The sequence below is a fragment of the Pteropus vampyrus genome, unplaced genomic scaffold (genome assembly GCF_000151845.1).
Source record: "Pteropus vampyrus isolate Shadow unplaced genomic scaffold, Pvam_2.0 Scaffold53, whole genome shotgun sequence".
NCBI lineage: Eukaryota > Metazoa > Chordata > Mammalia > Chiroptera > Pteropodidae > Pteropus > Pteropus vampyrus.
This window is the reverse complement of record NW_011888834.1, coordinates 5,740,464-5,760,830: the sequence shown is the minus strand read 5'-3', so window position 1 is coordinate 5,760,830 and position 20,367 is coordinate 5,740,464. Positions and strand designations below refer to the sequence as shown.

Genomic DNA, 20,367 nt, shown 5'->3' with positions numbered 1-20,367 from the left:
GCAATGAAGACAACTTACAATGATGTCTTGTCTGGTTTTGAAAGTGCTGATATAGTGAGCGTAGTGGCTGTCGTCCATTTGCCGCAGGATGGCAATCATGCAAGCAACGAAACTCCCCTGAAGGAGAAAGAAAACACAATTCTCAAATAAGATTTGGGTACATGTACTTTGGTTTTTCCCATTCAATTATCTAAGCAAGGACCATACCAAACTGGAAACATGTAGCATACAAAAAGTGCAAAGGGCACTGCTTTGCTGTTTCTGCTAAAAATGACCCCCTTTCGAGTTTGAGTTAAGGACTGTGAAGGGAGGGCTTTCCCCACCCCACAAACGCCTAAGATTTGTGCAGTCCTGTAGGTCACAGGACACCGACTTCAAGATCTCAGTTAGATTACTAGTTAAGCCGTAACAACTTGGGGACTTTGAGTTTCTTGTTGAGACAGAGTTGTACTGCAAAAAGAAGTCCATGGAGAAATGTCCGAAATATTTAGATCATTTAAACAAAGTTGAGTTTGAAGCAACTGCAAGGAGGAAAATGAGAAGTAGCGAAACTGAGAGTGGAGGAGAGATAAGGATAGGAAATGAGAATTTGCTAGTAGAACACTGCGATGTCATTTCTTCAACTCTAGACGCTTTTAGCCAGTTATTCCCCGCATGTTATGCATGCATTATTGTGGACCTGGTTTGAAGAAAGGAATTGAATAATTAGATGATTAATACCATTCCTATTTTTGAGGTCAGAAATTACATATTCAATGTGCTTTCCCCCAGTCCAACACTATTTGAATCATAGACTTAATATTCTAGCCAGAGGGCAAATATCTAGGAGGAAAGATCCTCTTATATTCATATAATTATGAAAACAACACAAATTTAAATGAATTTAGCACAGAGGAGATAATAGACAGCTGTTTTTGGAATGGAGGGAATGACTACCTAAACACAATAATAATAAAAGACTAACCACGCACACCTCTTCTCTAAATGAATGTCTGTCTCAGTTTCTTGTTTTAAAAAGTTAATTTTCTGATTATAAATCTAGGTAAATTATTATACTAAGGCTTTTGATATATCTTGCCAAGCTAGCATATAGTTTTTACTCCCATCAGTGTCAAACATTATTTGTTTTTCCAGGCCTTTGCCTATTCTGGGTATTGAAGATTTGTATTTAATCTTGTTTTTGGTTAATTTGCATTTCCTCTATAGTGAATTACATATTCTGTCCATATGTTTGTTGGCCATTTATTTTTTTCACTTTGCTGTTTGCTCATATTCTTTACCAATTTTTAAAATTACTGTATCTTTTTGCAGTGGTTTATAATAGCTCTTTGTATATTAAGGCTATTAGCCATTTGTCACACAGCTTACAAATAATTTTAAAAATTATTTGTTTAGTGCTTGAAGTTAAAGCTGCGCACATATATATATTTTTTCACATATAGGGGTTTCAATTTTTTACCCAGTAAAATCTACTGTTTTCTTTTATAGGATCCTTTCAATTTTTAAAACTTCATGAGTCCTTTTATTCTTCAAAATAGGTATATATTCATTTATATTTTCTTCTAGTTGCCTTAGGATTTAATTTTTTTAAACATTAAACCCTTCATTCCATCTGACATTTGTTTTACTGGTATAGCATGAATAAAAGTCAAACAAAATTTTTCCACATTGTTCACATACTTGCCAAATAATATTTACTAAAAATCTCACTTTACCTATTGAAAGGTAAAACATTTCATTTACTCTAAAGTCTCCTTTCAAATTCTTTCCATTTATTCTGTTTATGTATGTACCCTATTGCATGATTATTGTAGCATGACAATGTTTTCAAATTTGGTAGGCAAGTCCTCCATTACTGCTTCTATTGGGCTATTGATTTATATATCTTCTATTTATTTCTGCTCTCATATTTTTGTGACTAAATTAAATGAAATTTTTCTTTTAAAATCTCTAAATAGCTTCTGTTGTTATATAAGAAGGCCACTGAATGACATTTATTTTGAAGCCGGTTAGTTTAATAAGCTATTCATTAGTTACTAAAATTTGTATTTTAACTCTCTTGGGTTTCCTGGATAACGTAGTCATTTCAGCTAAAAATAATGACAATTATAATTACTTTTTCCTTTTTCAATATTTATACTTGGTGGGTTTTTTTTGGCGAGGGGAGGAGTTATTACATTGGCCAGAATTTATTGAAAAATGTGAAATCACAGTTGATATTTAACATCTTGATTCTCTTTTTTATGACCATCAAGTAATACGTTGCCTGGTGATTGCAAGTTAACAACATCTCCTCCAATTCTCAATTTGAAATAGATATTACATCTATCACATATATTTAGGCATCTGTGGAGTCATAAAGCTTTTTTCCTTTATTGAATTGATATATTTTATTAACAGATCCTCTACTATTTAACTATTCTTGAATATCTAGAATAAACTATATTAAGCCATATATATGTATATATACATGTATATCTATATATAGTATATGTGTGTACATATTTCTCTTTGTGACTGTGTCTTTGTTTCTTTGTATGTCTTTCCCTCGCTTTTCCCTTCTATGTTTACCTTTCTCAAGCATTCTCACTGTGTTCTCATGGTATCTCTATCACTCCATGTATTTCAGCCATTTCCACATTCATAATCTTGTTTTAACAGAAACATGGCAAGGATACTGCCACTTTCACATTCAAATCCTCACTCTTCTCTTTGAACATACTGAGCCAACACTCTTGAGTTAAACAACGAGGGAGATAATAGATGATTTCACTACTAAAAGAAGCTGAATAGGTAAATTTAAATGAACGCATATAAAGTATTATCTGTAAGCCAACATAACATTTCCTAAACAACATAGTTATCAACTTGCCTTTCTCTATACATTCTTTACATACATGTCAGAAATGGCACGGCACTAGCAATTAATGGTGTGTCCAGTATCTATACTTTTAATATAAGATCTGAATCCTTTCATCATATGTTTTGGATCAGCCTGAGTTTTGATCTAGCAGAGAGATGATGTTTTATTTGCAGTCATTTCTCTTTATTCTTATTTGAATCAGCTCTATCACCCACATGTGAGTCTTACCTTTTAGGGATTCCTCCCTGGTTGCTGCCTCTGCCCAGAAGGCTATTCACCACACAGCCACATGGCCCACTCCTTCACCTTCAAGTCTTTGTCCAAATTTTACCTTTTCTAGAAAATCATTCTTAACTACGTTGTTTAAATTCGTAACTCTCCCACCCTGACTTGCCTTATCCTGCTCATTTTTATCTCCAGGGCACTTTTCTCTTTCTAACACTATCTATTTTTTGTTGTTGTAGTTGTTATTGCTAGAATCTAAGCTTTGCTAAAGTAGGGATTTTTGCCTGTTTTGTTCCCTGACATATCTCCAGTGTCTCCAGTGTCTAGAATAGAGTTCGGCTTACAGTAGTTTCTTAATACATGTTTGTTGAAGAAATAAATGTTTTTTTGTTAACTATAGCAGTTTGGGATGGTTCTTTTCCTATGTCCTCTAATTAAAACTTAACCCTATCTTTGAATATCACAAGTAAAAGATACTTCATTTTAAGGGTGATACAACTTGGATCTCAACAGGTAGCTGTGGTCTCAATCATAGTTTTATCTGACATCGAACAGACACAGTAGTTAGAGAATAAGATGCTAGAGCAACACAAGCATTTCTAAAAGCATGCGAATCACAAGTCCTTTAAAATGTTTTTGTTTTTTCTTTGAACCGAAAGGGCTGGATGGGACCATAGGGCACCAATCTATAAGCATGTCGAACATTTGTGGAAATACGATGCAAGGGGGAAAACGGAATTTATCAGAATTCCTCTCATGGCAACTATAGGACACATAGGCAACTATAGGACACATAACTTGGTAAAAGCTGCTTGGGCACGGGTTTGTCTGACAGTACACACACACTCTGCAGCGAGGTTGGCTGTCTGGGTCCAAACCCCAATTCAAATGATAGTTGCAATCTCGGGCAGGTTTCTTAACCTCTGTCCACATGCTTCCTCATTTAACAATGAAGCTCATGAAAGAACTACCTGATAGGATTGGAATGAGCTTTCAATGAAACATGAAGTGCTTAAAATAGTTTCTGGTGCGTGCGCACAAACACACACACACACACACACACACACACACACAAAATAGATTAACGACTACTACTATTATCATTGCTACAGCTGGCAGTACTAATACTATTACTATTACACCTTTCTAACGAGGGTGGATCCAGACAGGGTGTGCATATATTGAGAATTAGAACTAAATTATTTGAGATTATTAAATTACTTGAGAGTAATAGAAGAAATGCTGAAAGTAGCCACCAAAACCCTCTATTTTCTGCTCACCAAGGCTCATAGTTTCCTTAAATAAAATATTAAATAAATATTCAAGGAGTAATAGGTGGACCGGGTACTGAGTTATTAGTCTTCTAGGGTGCCTGCATGTCTCAGTGGGTCTCTGCATTGTTACTGGCCTTTGTTTGATCTTCAGCGTGAGCAAGACTTCTCAGGAATGGATCTGCCTGCCTAATCTTCATGGACCCCTTAATCATGCTCCCCAGGAGCCTCTCTGCCACCCTGCTGGATCACCTCCTCTTAAAGGAACATCAGTCTCAGAATTAAAATCCTCTTGCAGTTCTAACCAAGAATCACCCATCTGGGAAGGCTGTAAGGTCCTGGATCCCACTCATTTCTAAGTGAGCCATGCCGCACAGTATGCAGGCATAGACTGGGATGTGAGGGGCCCATGTGAATCTAGTCTCAAGACATTGGTCCCAAAAGCCTCCCAAGAGGCACATGGGACACTGAGAAGCAGTGGGGGCAGCGGGTCCCCTGCAGCGATACTCACGATGTGGGGAGACTGTCGGCTCATCCCGATCACAGTCCGGTTGACCCTCCTCAGCAGCCGCTCCATCACCAGCTGCATGTGCATGGCGGTGGGGCCCTAAGGGGAAACACAGGAAGTGGCACCGCTTCTTCCGACTCAGCTTACTTTTCTTCAGGAAACCTCGGACAAAGGGGTTTTCTCTTTAAATCTCATTCTGGCTCTTCCCTACAAAGCAATCTCTTGTCCCAAATGGAAAAGTGCTTTCACAGAATAATACATAATGTTACCAAGGGGCCAGATGGAAAGAATCAGGTACAACATTTAAAAGATGTGTGGGCATGCCGTGGAAGAATGCTGCCCTAATAACCCTGATCACTCAAGCTTGCTGAGAGCTCACTGTGGCCACTGACTCAGCACAATTTAGGGGTGGGGGGACTCCCATTAGCATGATACTCAGTCCTGACGCTGAGCAGGTCAGCTTGTCTGGAACAATTAGGCACATGCACAGGAAGTGAAAAGCTATAATACAAAGTTCTTGCTACCTTCTGTGTAGAAGGAGAAAAAAAAACCAAAACAAGAAATTCCAGTCCAGGAGATTGTTATGAACTGTTTGTGTTCAGGGTTCACATGTTGAAGCTCTAACCTCACTGTGATGATACCTGGGAGCCAATTAGAGGATGAAGGCAAGGCCTGGTCTGATGGCATTAGTGTCCATATAAGAAGACACACCAGAGAGCTTACCCTTTCTGTCGCTCCACACACACCCCTAGGAGAGGCCAGGCGGGAACTAGGAGGAGAGCACCCTCACCACGAACCTGACCGCGGTGGTCACCCTGACCTTGGACTTCTGGCCTCCAAAACTGTGAGAAATAAATTTCTATTGTTTAAGCCACCTAGTCTACAGCAGGACCTCAAATAACAGTGATTTCCTTATTATGTCGATGAGATGTCAGAGAAACCGAACTCTTTTTATCTCAATTAGCCCGTGGTAAAATTAGTTTCATTATACATTGCTTCACTTAAAGTCATAGAACCTATCAGTGATGTTAAATGAGGACTCAGGTATTTTGTTTTGGCAGCCCGAGGAGACTAACATAGGAATTTAATAGTTTGACTCTGTCAAGGGTGAGCAATTATTTGACTTTGTTGATCTTCAGTTTTTCATAACCATAAAAAAGGAAGTTTGCTTATAGGAATTAACTGGGCTGATGTACACAACGGTGCCTCATAATGTTTAGTTTTTTATTTTTCTTTTTTTCCTTTTTTGTGGTTTGGTGTTACACTCATTCAGCTTCAACTTATCAGTATTCAACTTAACTTTTCAAAGCCTTTATTCATTCTTGCTTCATGACAGATATTTGGAAACTCCTGGTTAAACACTTCAAATAACTAAATTATTGCTATATATAGTTTTATTAAAATACCAAGTACTGTTAGCTTGCCTTCTTTCCCTCCCTCCCTTCTTTCCTTCCTTGCATTTTATTATTTACTTGCTTCCCATTTCTTTGAATGAAAGTGAAGGATAAAACTGACCTTTCTTGGAAAGGTCACCTATATTTATAATTCCACACTGTAGGACTGACTAAGTGCATAATTCACATAGGAGTAGGGGGGAAGGCTTGTGTGGAGGTGTGAAAATAAATCCTCCATCCTCTGAGCCCTTAAGAGATTCATCCTCCAGCAGGAGAGATGAGGCATGAATATAAATAAGCAAAACACAAAGATCCCAACGTGCTTGTTCCCTTTGTTCACCGCTGTGTTCTTAGACTTATCTTGGCGCCCAGAGCATGCAGGTTGTTTAAGGATTTGTAAACTGAACTCATAACTCAGGGTACCAAACGATAAGAGCCTTAAAAGTGACATAAAGAGAACATGAAGGGAACTAGCAAAGCGTGGGAGTTTGGGCAGGACTGCACCAGGAATGACCTCACACAGGTGCTTATTGCTTTGAAGAGTGAGGACAATGAGGAGAAATAGCTTTGGGAAAAGAGGAGGGAATCTCGGACTGTTAAAAAATGAAAAAAGGCATAGGAATAAATGTCAGTAATTATAGAGCTTGGAATTAACAGAAGATGAGAGGCTATGGGAAGACATATAAAGTTAGCTCGTATATTTAAAAATGCTTACGGTAGAAAAAAAAAACATACCATTACCATCAATAAAAAAAAATACTGACTTAACTACTTTAACGGAGCTCCAAGATTAATAATTTTGAATGCTTCTGCTTATTAGAACATTACTCGGAAGACGAAAAAAGTTTTTTAAGCCAATTACATCTAGCGCAGGACGTAAATACATTCAAGTCATTTCTGAAGAGTCTTTCTGTGTAGTAAGAAGTAGGATCAGAAGTGAAAGAGACCTAGGAGGTCATCTAGAACAACTCTTACATGTCGCTGAATGAGAAAGTGAAGTGCCATGACATTGTCCTAAGGATAAAGAGCTACAGCAGAGTGGTCATACTGAGACTAGAAACCAAATAGCCTGATTCTTATATTCCACATTAACTTAGGATCACATACACACGCTTTCAAGAACAACGTAGCCCTGACTAAACGTAGCCCTGTGCCTAGCACGTTGTTGCCAACTTTAGAGGACTCAGAGTTTCATTTTAGTATTTTAATTACCGAGTCATAAGGGTTTCTTTTTAAAAATATTATAGTCATTATGACATGATCGATCATATTTATTTACCTGTTGTAAAATCCTTGGTTAGGAATCAAATCCCCAATCGTAAGATTCCTGAGGGAAAGTGTATTCCATTTTATAACATGGCTTCTAGGAACACATTTAAGCCTAAAAAGGGGCTGACCTATAATTTAATTTAATCTAAAATAGATAGTACAAATAGGGTGGGCTACAGGAGCTCAGGGAAGAAACAAGGGTAGAGTGAGGCAGAGAAAGTGATGGTCTCCTCCTGCTCTTCTGTGGCAGAGGTGTGGAATGCAGATGTGTGAAATGCAGATGTGCCTGTGTGATGACAAGCAGGAGGTGAGACGGGCTGTGGCCAAACTGGGGTGGACCTTGAAAAGTGAGCTAAGGCTTCGGCTATGAAAAGGACAGAGTATCCGTCATGTCCTTCAGCAGAACTAAATCTAAAGATGCTGGTATGAGAAAGGGCCAAGGCAAAACCAGGAGTGATTTCCCTACTCTGTGGGAACATCTGTGCCATGTAGACACCAAGCGGTGTGGTGACCATGGTTTGCGTGCAACTGAAAACATTCTGCAAAGTTCTCCAGCCTCTTGAGTGGAGGCCACGCATAGGCCTTTGGGCTGTGCTATCTCTATCTCTAGGACTCGGTAAATCCAGGCAGTTCCAATCCCAGGCCTTCAGGGGGCACAGGTATCTAGGTCATGGCGAAGAGGCCAGATAAGGAAATGCGTAATTTCCACTAGGCTCCAAAGAATCACGGTCAGAGAGAATATAAACACACGAACTTCTAAGAAGCTTGAAAATATCTACAATAGTGTTTACTGTAGGTACCAGAGGTAAAAGAGGAGCAAGGTTTCTGCATAAAAAAACAGAAACAAAAACAAAATAAAAGTGTCTAAACAGGGCTCTGGCCCTGAAAAGTTCTCACAGGGACCTCAGCAATGGGCCCCAGCAGTAAGCAGACCTCTCCTGGACTTAGATTTGCAGAGCAGGTTCCAGCAAGGAGAAGCCTCTCTTTACCTCTAAAATGGGCACAGCCTGTCCAGGTGCGCCTGTTCTAAAGTGCGTGGGCCAAGCCCTGACGCCAGGAAGGCCACAGAGTCATTCTCGTCCTAGGCCACGAGACCAGTGAGTGCTGTGGTCTGCGTCAGTGACGGTTCGACTCACCACATCCTTCCTGTCTAGCGCTTCCAGGATGCTGCTCAGAAGCTGCGAGCTCGCCTCATGGTCAGGCCTGCTGGAGTTGTCGTCCAGCTGGCCGCTGAGCTGGTCGATCAGCAGTGGCAGGAGCACGTCTCTGCACTCTGAGAGAGAAAACGAAGACAGCTCGCCAGCTGCAGGATCGCCTCCCGAACCGCCCTCTCCCTGCCTCTCTTTCTGCCTGTTCTTACAGCCCCCAGCACTGGACTCCACTCTGCAGGGCAGGGCTCCCTCCAGGCCATGAGGGGCACAGGAATTTAGGCATGGGATTTCGGCCCTGTCGCGTGATTTTGAAAACTAAGAAAATCGCACCTGTCATTAAGTACACGTAGCAAAACGTTTAAAGGGTTGAACAATTTCTTCGGTGTTAAAAATAAAAGGCTAACTTAATTCTCGACAGCAAGTCATGTGAAACTAATAAACTAAGCAAGTTATACACGTAAAAACATATACATTTTTGAAATTTTCCACCTAATGGAGAAAATTTACTCTAAGATTCCTATAAATACTGACCCTCACTAGTATATTTTCATGTGTTTCACAGACATTCCGCCCTTGTTTTCACAGGCATGTGGACTTCACCGATAAAGTTCATACCTCCCTTTTGGGATCTTCACTATTATAAAATATTATGATGAGTCCAGTTATTTGGACGGTAACAGAAATGGCTGTTACCAGTGAGAATAAGTCCTCTGACTGGAACTGTCTAATGCATGGAGTGCGCACAGCCCATCTTTATCACCTCATTTTTCCTTTCTGCATCCTTACAGGCAGAGATTATCAAAGGACATTAAGATGTCTGGTAATATTACATGTTCTACTTTAGAGCACTCACTGGCTTTCTGAACGACTTCCACCTGTGTCTTTGTAACAGTTAAGATTTCTAAGCACACATTCATGGGGTCAGAGACTATCAGGGCCAAAAAGAGGCTTCTGATTTGATCTAGTTCAAGTGCTTCCTTTGATAGAAACAAAAGCCGAGACTTAGCGAAGGTCATTAGTGTGTTCAAAGTTACATAACTGGCCAGGGGAAAGACCGAGAGGGTTCTCCCACCCACGACTCACTCAATTTTCCTATTTCTGAGGAGTCCAACAGGTCCTCAGATGCCACCAGGCAATACAAGTAACAGGAAGTCACCCTCTAGGACGTCCTGACCTGGTGGAAGCTGCGAAAAAAGTTCCCACGGCTGCTCCACTCTAGCCAGTCTCGGGTTTACTGGGGAAAAGACCGGACATTGGACCTTTTCCCCATATCAGCTTTGGGACAGGAGACTTAGTGGCTACATGCTCAACTCTAATTACAAAATGAATAGTACTTTGTCAGTATAAGAGTTTTCATCTCTCCATGCCCTACTCCCCTCCCGGCAGGCAGCATGCTAGTAACTAACCGCACGCCCCGCAAAAAAACCCCTCTGATTTATAGTGTTTGCCAATTTCCGTGGTATAAATACTTCCACTATGGTTGATTTTCAGCTACTTATGTGACATGAATGAGCATGGAGTTGAGCAAAGATGCACATAATCGGTTGTCCTGGGCCAGGACATGTGGCATTAGGCATAGACTACACTGCTGCCCCGTCCCCTGGTTTTTGAGATTATATTACGTATAGGTCAAAGAAGATACATTTTTAAAGAGAACTATCTTTCATGCTTGCCATTACCTTTCAGGGTTCCTATTTTGTGACAAAACTCTCTAATGAATGAAACACTTGATTGTTCTAATTAAAGATTAATGAACACACAATTTTGCTTTTTTAGGAATTATTAGAAATACTGAACTGACTTCACCTTCTGCTTAAAGCCGGTTTCCCAGGAGGTTCTCAAGTACCAACAAACAACTGAACTGGCAAGGATATTACTGATATTAAGAAAAAGGGCAAATTGGCTGAAGAAGAAGCAAGACTGGAATTTCGGTAAATAGCCTTTTCGGGGGAGACTTACCCGACTGCCGAAAAAGATTACTCTCTACTATCTTGGTCATGCAGTTAAGTTTCTGGCGAACTAACTGGTTGTCAGGAATGCTTTGAATGAATTTGCAGAAGAGCACACTGGAAGACAAAACCCAGTGGTTAGTGTTTTCCTTCTGCTAAGCTGAAGGTATCATTACACTGTGATTGCTCTCTGCTCTGAGATCAGGGCACGGAGAGGTTTACCTGGAAATCTCTTTCAAATGACTAGAAAGACTGTCTCTGGGAAGCAGAGACTGTATTCTACGCTCACTGCAGGGCTTGACCTGAGAGCTGATTCTGCTTACACTGCCAAAGCACCCCGAGGTCCGCCACTGCCATCCAGACCTGTCTTAGCACTCAACTTCTGCAGAATCCTTTTCTTGCTAATTCCACTCCAGTGTCAGTCGCCATCTGACTTTGCATTCCTGGGGTACTTAGGTAAAGGGCTGGAAGCATATTATTATGTACTTTCTTCTGTAGTTAATTTTATGTCTGTGTGTCTTATTTCCCTGGAGAAAGCTCAAACCTCTTCAGAGAAGCAGGCTTTGTGTCTTTTTTTCTATCTTCCCCAGAACTAAGCACAAAAAGGTGTTCGGTTAATATATGTTAGAAGAATGAGAGCACGTGTGGCGGCCGAGGCTCCAGCCAAGCAGAGGAGCTGCTTTTCTGTTAAAGGCAAGAAACAAATGGTTTTTGCTATTTACCTGAGCTCAATAGGATCAAACACAAGCTTGACGTCATTAATTATGCTAGGAAGGTACTTCAAAGCTGCCCCCTGTAAGAAAAACGCCAAAGGCAGATTCAATTGCCAAGCAGGACAAATACAGAATTTACGGCTTGATTCCAGGAAAAGAAAGGCTTGGATCTCACGCAGGAAACTGGACACAAATGTTCTTGCAAAAGAAAGGAAAGCCGACGCTGTAATACGTGATCTCCTAAAATCTTTTTCCTGAAAAGTCAGGAGACACAGCTTTTTGTCTTCACTACCAACAGGCACTACCCACTTGGAATTCATTTCTTGACCTCACGAGGTAGTTAAAATCTTGACATTGCCATAAAGAGCAAAGAATATTAAAGTTAAAATTTGAGTCTTCAGAGATTATGTATTTTCCATTTGAAAAATTGATAATAATGAAAATGATGGTGACTTTGGGCTCCCGGGAAAAAGGGGGAAACTAAGAATAAAAACCTGTTGTCTGAAACATCAGGATCAATGGGCTGAGTTCACAGGGGCCACAAAAGCCACTCAAGGGATGTCTGAAAGGGTAGCTTGTCTTTGGCAAACTGACATTTGAGAATAAAAAAATTCATGAAAGTTGAAACACAGGTTTCTCCCTGTACTTTCTATAAGTCATACTAAAATTCGCAAGTTTTCCATGAATTATGGTTTATTTTGTTCCTCTCCCACCACGGCCAATTCTATGTTGTCCCAGGACATCCTCACCAATGGCATTAAAAGTTACCCACGATGATGACAGGCTGACCTTGATCTTGACAGCTTCCTCCAGAGGCCTGTCCATTAATGTATTGAAAGCGAGAAATAATTGGCGGATTGAATTATTAAATTCATCTCCTTCTTCACTCTGGCCATAAAATCTTAATAAGAAAAAGAGAAAAGCAATGAGATTTTCCACCTTTAAAAAGAAATTTTCAAATAGAACTGTTGTTTAAACAATGCTGGAAGCACATGCCTCACTGGTCATCACTTTGAACTTTGCAAGAGAAGTCCCAGCGTGCTCTAAGATAGTTTCAGGGACAAGCCTCACAAACTGAGAAGATATTAGCACCTGGATATTACCAGCTGGGTGGTAATTTGTATGGAATGTCCTACTGCAGAGCTCTCCAGTTGGTCCACTGTGAAAAGCCACTTGGAAAGGATTCCCCTGAAGCTGTCAGAAGACCACAGCCTTGTTGATGTCCTACAAGCTAGTGGTCTGTAGGCACTTCTGGCATGGAGGGAGAGCAGAAGGAAGCTGCTTTGCCTGAAGTAGCAGATGAGCCCTGCATGCTTGCCGCCTTCCTCAATTCATTAGCAGAATGTCCAATGAGCGAGGGATACCCCCCAGCTAACTTCCCTGACACATCACACCTGCCACATTCTATTTTCCAGCATCACTCCTTCCCTCCTCCCTCATTCTCCTTTTCTGTGTCGCTCTTATTATTCTGTCTCATCTAATCAAGCCCTAATCACTTGAGTTGAAGTTTCAGACAATGGGTAGAAAAGCTCGACCCAGAAACATTCTGAACCCAACCCAGTCTGCAAGGCTAGCTGGTGTTACTCTGTCCATTGAACTGGCCACGCTGGTGCTGACCTACCCTAACGAGAGGCCCTCCCAGGGCACAAGATACCTTAATCTTCACTAATTCGTGCTTGTTTTGATTAAAGGATCCTGCTTGTCTTCAAGAGTTGTCCATCAGCTGAAAAGTTGATTCTTTCTTATTAATAGATATTACTGGACAAATGTGACATTTTTCTTTCTTACTTTCATTTTGCTTTTTATCTGTCCTTAAGAAATTATATTCTTATTTTAATCTTTAGCAAATGTATAGGTAAAGATAGTGAGTATTGTATTGCATTTGGATATATGTGTGTGTGTGTGTGTGTGTGTGTGTGTGTGTGTGTGTGTATGTATATATATGTATATATATATTTAGGCGAGGCAACCTTTGGTTGACCTCACAGATTGCAAGGACCTTGTCAGCTTACAGTCTATTTTTTTTTTTATTTTTTATTACCTGGTTAGTACTTGGATGGGAGACCACCCAGTCTTCCTAGGTGGTCTCCCATCCAAGTACTAACCAGGCCCGACCCTGCTTGACTTCTGAGATCAGACGGGATTGGGCTTATTCAGGGTGGCATGGCCACAGACTGAGTATAAATATTTTTTTAAATTCAATCGGCCATTTGATTTTTTTTCTTTTGCTTTCTATTGTAAAGATATTTATCACTCTTCTCTTGAATTTTAAGAGTCTTTTATCAGAAAAGCTATTAACCTTTGATCTGTACTATATGTTGCAAGCTTTTTATTCAGGTTGTTTGCCTTTGATTTTGTTTATAGTTTTAAGTATATGAATTTTTAAAAATATACACGCTTGAATCTATAGACCTTTTCCTTCTGCCTTATAAATATATCTTAACAGTTTGCAAACCCAGCTATTACTGAAGTGTAAGGAAGGCTGTGCAGTTGTGAGCATTCCCAGAAAGGTACTTCTTCTTTCTTGATGTCTTCTCTTTTTGATGGAACTGTTATTCTAGGAATTCAAATTGGGAATTATCCTATCTTTATGGCTTAGCTTCACCAGGTAGCTAAACATGGAACCAGCAAAGAAACACACACCTCCGGAAACATCTCCCCAAACTGCCTTTTTCCCTCTACTACCAAAGATAGCTCATGATTCTAGATTTGTAAATCCAGCATTGTTATGAAGCCCCTCACTGTACTAAATACAATCTTGCCACAGGAACGTGCCTCCCTAGAGCTGTTGTTACCAACAAAGGCTTCTAGGAAGTTGCACATTAGCGTCCCTAAGTCCTTTTGTCATTACTGCCCTAGAAATTCCGCTGACCCAAAAGGACTTCGCATGGACCTTCTCTAATGGCTTCATAGTCCGCCTCCATATTTGGCCCTGAAGTTTTGAAATTGGCAACTCCATGACCCAAGAGATTGCAGAGCTGAACATGAGCACAAGGGTTAAGGAAAACTTCACGGAGAGAGAATGAACAGCATCAACGTCTTATCACAGTGACCATTACCTCAAGTAGAGTACTCTAGACTGGATGATGAATCTAAACAAGTATTTTAAGGCTTTCAAAGCAGCAAAAAGCAATTCGGTCTTGCTGGAGTCATCTGCATTAGCCACGTAAAAGTTCAGTACCTTGGAGAGTTTCCTTAAAAGAGTGAGAAAGACAAGATTGTCAATGGGACAAAGTGGTACCCAGAGGTTTGGGGTTTGCTATACAGGAAGGGAACTTGGCATACTGGGGAAGTAGAAGTCACAACGACTATTATCTCTTCTAGACTATATCCTGAACAAGAAAATCAACCCCTTTGCAATTTAGTTTCCTCACTGCAGTCTAGATTTGGAGCTTCCCTTCTGCCTAGAAATAGCAGATGGTTTCTTTACCTTTGTAGGATTTTAAAACGGGATGAAGCAATGAAACAGTTAAAGAGATTCAAATACTGGAAATATTTTAATCTCTGGGGTGTTATACAGACATCTTTAGGTGTTTCTTGTAAAGGACAGATTGCCCATCTGAGACACACTGCCTTAAAAGAAATCTAATTCTCTCTGATTTGCCTAAACCCTTTGGCATCCATAAATATGAAGCCAGATGGAAAACTGCTGAGTATGGGAAGAGGAGCTGAGTCTGACGAGAACACCCATGGTTCCCAGCTCCCAAAAGATAGCCCTGTTCTGAGACTGCAGGTCGCCCTTTCAGACTTTCCAGTCTTCGGACTAGGCAATGCCTTAATCTTCTGCTAACTCGCGCTTTTGAGGGCACTGATATTTTTGACTTTCCTGCTGGGAATCTCTGAGTTTTCTAAGAAAAACCCACAGGAAACACGTTGAAACGACCAAGCCAGATTACTACCACCCAGAGTGTCGCACCCGGCTCTGCATGATGAAGACCCAGTGCCAGGATTTCCTCACTTGTGGCCACTGAGGGTTTGGAAAGTGAGGCTGCGGGGCGGAAGGAACCCTATCACTGGAGTATCCACCGCTTCCCTAGATGCGGTGGGCGTGATATCCATTGTGTTAGGGGTGATTATGCTACAGGACACTTCTTTCACGTCACTTAGGTTTTATTACATTTCTGGACCTTCGTGCAAATAAAACCGAGAACTCTCTTGTTTAATTTGGAAAGGGACACAAGGGATCGATAATCTGAGCTAACGTTCGAGTCAGCGGCCACTCTGCTAGACCTGCCGGCAGCAATCGGCTTGATCTGGCTTAAGCTACTGTCAAAAAGGTCTTTGCCAATATCAACTACACTCCTGTCATTATTTATCACATTGTTCTGCACAATAACTGGAATGCAAGAGGGTGGGGTCATAAGCCGCATACAATGCCATGACAGAGGAGCACTCCAGGGCGAAGTAGGGAGTGAAAACATTGCTTTTCTTAGTCAGGGTTCACTATGGAAAAGAGAGACCATTCCCTCTTAAGCGAAAGAAAGAAAATTAAACCTTCTCATATCCAATAAATGATAAATTCTACACAGCACTTGTGACGTAGGGCTGAGGGCATGACCTGCTATTCTATCGGATATGGTTTTGCTTAATCTACGTTTGATTCTCTTGGGGCCTCATGCTAATCTCACTGACACCCAATTCCAAAGATCTTGAGTATGGTCGCCTGTCCTGGCTTCTGCTCCTAAGGCTTTAACTCCTCACCTATATGTTCTGGATTCTTAAAGAAGTAGAGCCTTATCTCTTCCATCATTTCCTAGAAGGCGAGGCCTGAGCCTGATCCCCTTTCCAGGGTTGGAATAGCTACATGGCTGCCTCCTTCTACCAGGAAGTGTAGAACAAGGTTCCATTTTTAGGGGCATGTTTGCTCAGTCTATGACCCATTCGTTTCTCAGCAATCCAGCCACAAAAGTGGAATCCAATAACCTAACAACGGGTAGCCCCCTTGAATCATACTTACACATATGCCAAAGTGGCACTGAAGTGCTTGTAAATGTAGGTTTCCAGGACAGGATTAAAATGCTGGAACTTGATGTCTCCTATCAGTGAAATAATAAATACCTGCCAAAGGTGAAACACATAAATAACAGCACTGTACAAGCCCTAGGCATTTTGTCAACACACTGGATTTTAACATCTGGGTACTGTCTTTTCTTTCTTGATCATTTTTGTAGCTTTCTCACTTTATTATTCCAGAGCTGAAGTTAAGTGTTTTAAGTGAACATGAATAGAAAGACTATTATGTGTCTGGCATTGTGCTAGATGCTGTGAAAAAACCTATGCCAGCCAGCATCCCTGGCCTCAGGGAGCTATGTCTCCAAGAGAGTCCAGTGCACAGGTAATGTAAGTCAGGGAACGTGGTGGGGCAGGAGGGAGGAGGATACAGGCAGGGGTTACCTGTGTGAAGAATAAACTCTAACCCACGTATGCAGCTAATGAAACATTCCATGCCAATTTTCTCCTGAATGCAGTGTGGGAGCCCCCAGTAACTGAATTCACCAGACTTTTGCCTCCCAATTTCCCCTGTGTATCACTACCAGGTGCAAAATCTACAAAAATACCACTTTGCACCTATTCATGATGGAAGAGTACAAAAGAAGGGCCACCTGGTACTTTCACATATGCACACTGCCAGTTGCTCTGCCCCACAGAAATCTGTCTCCAGACCTCGTCCCCCAGAGCTCAGAACCACTGTCTCTCTTTCCCATGAACCTGACCAGGCGTGACCTCAGTTGGAGGGATTCCTTCTCTTTAGCTTCAACATCCTGACTCTTGCTTGAATTTACCAGTTTCTCCGAGCTGGCGAATGACCTAAAGCTGCAATGTATCTTCCTCCTTTGTGGCAACATTTAGGTAAAATTCTGCGCTGAACTTAAACCCCAACAATGAGAAAACAATGCTTGACTTGGATGTGTCAGCATCTTCCACTTTACCATTATTTCTGGCCTTCCCAGATCTCCTCTCCTTGTCTAGATTTCAGTTCTTAGAACGGGTTGTATAACGTTTAAGTACTTTGTATGGCAAACTTAATTGTCTGCAAGGTTGCGTATTGCACATAAGGAGACTAAGACTCATTTCTGACTTTATAAAGTCAGTCTCCCTTGTGTCAACACAAAAGTACACACATATACAACAAGCTGCAAGCATCTTCATTAATGGTTTCTCCTGTTTTACAACTAACCAATTTTAAAGTAAGTTAAAGTGACTCCTTTTTTGCAATGTAATATAACCTCGTTTTCCTTAATGACAAAGAGAAAGCACATCAAACTTGAAATCTAACAAAATGGAAAAGAAAAGCTTGAAATATAAAGCAAATGTTTCTAATTTTACTTCCAGAAATTTAGCCTTAAGAAATAGTCAAGAGAGATGTATACAAATATTTATGCAGGAGGTTATTCATCACAATTATTTATAATAATGAAATACCGAAAACTATAGTTGTGACAATAAACACTAGTTGACACATTGAACTGCTTACCAGTGCATCAAACACCAAGAAGTCATATGTTTCATTGTCTGACATTTCCATCATTATGTTAAAAAGTGCATCTAGCGTATCTTGTAAAAACTGAAAGAATAAAAATGGAGGGGTTATTTGAGGCTTTCAGTTCAGCTTCATACTGAAGAAATTCGGGCATAATTAGGTTTTGATAGAACAAGTTTACAAACAGCATTTTCTTAAGTAGTGCACACTTGCTTCCCAATGTAGATAACAAATTTTATATCTACGATGATAGGTTTAATTTAAAACGTTGAAGTAATAATACGGTGGCCATATTTCTAAGTATGAATATAAACATACCTTAACAATCTCTCCTCCATCCACCTCCATTAACTTCTTTAAGTTGTGTTTGATGTTCTGGGAGTTTGAACGCCAGTTTAACAAACCTAACAGGTCAACTAGGAGAAACCACAAACCACAAACATTAGACACTGATTAGAAAAAGCAACTCAGAACTCTAGAAAAGATGATTGTTCTTAATGGTGGCCGAAACCTTACGTATTCTTTTAATTTACTGTGTCCTATCTAAATCAGAGAAAACTCTGTGATCTCTTTTCACTTTTCAAACAGGAAAAAAAAGTCACTAATGTTCAAGAACATAAAACAATACCTGAATAGAACTCACATTTCTCAAATAATGACATATAGTCGAAACCTAAAAACACTCTTAAGCAATCTTCCTACATTTAATTTGCTGCTTTGCTTAATTCGTCCCTGTCACTATGTGTGTCTCAGTGGGCTTAAAGGGAAAAGGGAACTTATATACATGCATTAATTCATTTAAACATTACATCCATACTATGGAGATTTTATTTTTTCCATTTTGGAGATGAAGAAACTGAGCCTTCATGAAATTAAATTCCTTTCCTTAGGTCACACAACTGCCAGGGAGTGGTAGGAATGGACTCTAATTATAGATTTACCTGTTTCCAAACAATCGTATCCTTGCTACTCTATTATACTGCCTTTCCAGAGTTCTTCAAAGAAATAAACAGGAAAGCAAATCAGATGAGTTGCTATTTCAAAGAGAGGCATGGTTCTTAGGTTAAGTCTAGGACAAAAATCTTGAGATGTTTTTGGATTTAAAATGCAGAATTTAAAATTTTTAAGTCACTTATAGCTTTAATAAATGCTAAGCTACTAAACTGTCACAGGCACTTTATTGCAGGCATCTGGACTGTTACTACTGTATCATTTCGTTTAGTATATCAAGTTACTATTACTATTTAGAGCTTTCTCTAGCAAAAGCAGCAATACATATTTTTTAATCAATGGACTTGTATAAATATATGTAAGTAGCTGAAAACACACTATTCTTTAGAACAGTCAATTTGCTCCACAGGTGTTTTGTTTCATTGGCTTGCATATTATTTAGTCCCTGAGAAATCTCCAAAACCCAGGGCCTAGAGGCTCCCACTGTCAACAGAATAAAGCCCTAATACCCCTTTTAGAAGGCAGTAAGGCCCACTTCTGGCCCTCCTGCCAGCCCTGTCTGCAGCAGTCAGACAGATCAACTCATTAACCTCTACACCACGGCGTGCTCTGAAATAGCTCCATGTCTTTGCATATATTCTTCCTTTGTCTGAAATGTCCAGAAATACCATAATAGTATGTATTTGGTAAGTTCCTACTTATATTTCAAGACCCATCTCAAACTTTTTTTTTACCTCTGGGAAGACTTACCCAATCATTCTCTGCTATCTGCACTGCTTCCACATATACAGAGACTTACACATGCATATACATTTACATACACATATACATATACAAATAACAAAAACACACTGGGAATCTCTTTGGTTTCCTATAGATTTGAGCCATGTGAGAGGACAGGAACCACACCGCATTCATTCTAATACCCCATTATACTGCTAGGCATCTAGTAGGTGATCAACACCTGTTTGATGAAAGAATGAATGAATGGATGGAAGGAAGGAGAACTGGTAGCCCTCAGGAAACTGGTCATGTGCTAAATACAATTCTTTAATTATTCGTTCATTCAGCACTTAATAATAGGCGTTATGCTAGGCCTATCCACTAGGGACGGTCCACTTCCATCTTCCCATCTCCTACTTCTGCCACAAGCTAGTCAATGGTACTGCTCCATTCATCATTTCACTTTACTCATTTCTGCCTGAGGAGACGAATTTAGATACTTCAGCAGAGTGAAAGGTCACCCAGCAGCTTTACGCATCTAAAAAGAACCCGTCAATCTGCCCAGAGGTTTACTCCCTAAAGAGGTTTGCATGCCACATCACTGCTCATATTAGGAACACATTTGGCATCTGGTGAATCCAAGTCTTAGGGCCAGAAAAGTGGTGGCACAGTGTCATGGAAACAGCCCTAGACTTACTGTGTTTCTGAGATCCATAGAGGTTGGTGCTTATAGCTCTAGTAAACTTTCATTGCTGCACAGTTTCAATCGCATTGTATGAATGTACCAAAACTGTTTATCCGTTCTACTGTAGATAAACATTTCCAGTTTTTGCTATCGCAAACAGTTCTGCTATGAACATTCTCATCTG

The 20,367-nt window shown here is 40.3% G+C and overlaps 1 protein-coding gene and 1 pseudogene across 1 annotated transcript in view; both read right to left on the bottom strand.

Annotated features, from left to right (window-relative positions):
* DOCK5 (dedicator of cytokinesis 5) overlaps positions 1-20,367 on the bottom strand; it is a 166,112-nt gene that overhangs the window by 49,651 nt on the left and 96,094 nt on the right. The window contains exons 18-27 of the mRNA XM_011360348.2: positions 18,143-18,240; positions 17,819-17,908; positions 16,301-16,401; positions 14,403-14,537; positions 12,133-12,244; positions 11,353-11,423; positions 10,641-10,747; positions 8,667-8,803; positions 4,871-4,966; positions 19-117 (exon numbers count right to left, since the gene is read on the bottom strand). Coding sequence (XP_011358650.1) covers positions 19-117; positions 4,871-4,966; positions 8,667-8,803; positions 10,641-10,747; positions 11,353-11,423; positions 12,133-12,244; positions 14,403-14,537; positions 16,301-16,401; positions 17,819-17,908; positions 18,143-18,240 — 1,046 coding nt within the window. The remainder of the gene's footprint in view (positions 1-18; positions 118-4,870; positions 4,967-8,666; positions 8,804-10,640; positions 10,748-11,352; positions 11,424-12,132; positions 12,245-14,402; positions 14,538-16,300; positions 16,402-17,818; positions 17,909-18,142; positions 18,241-20,367) is intronic.
* On the bottom strand, positions 13,399-13,518 carry LOC111739780 (annotated as a pseudogene).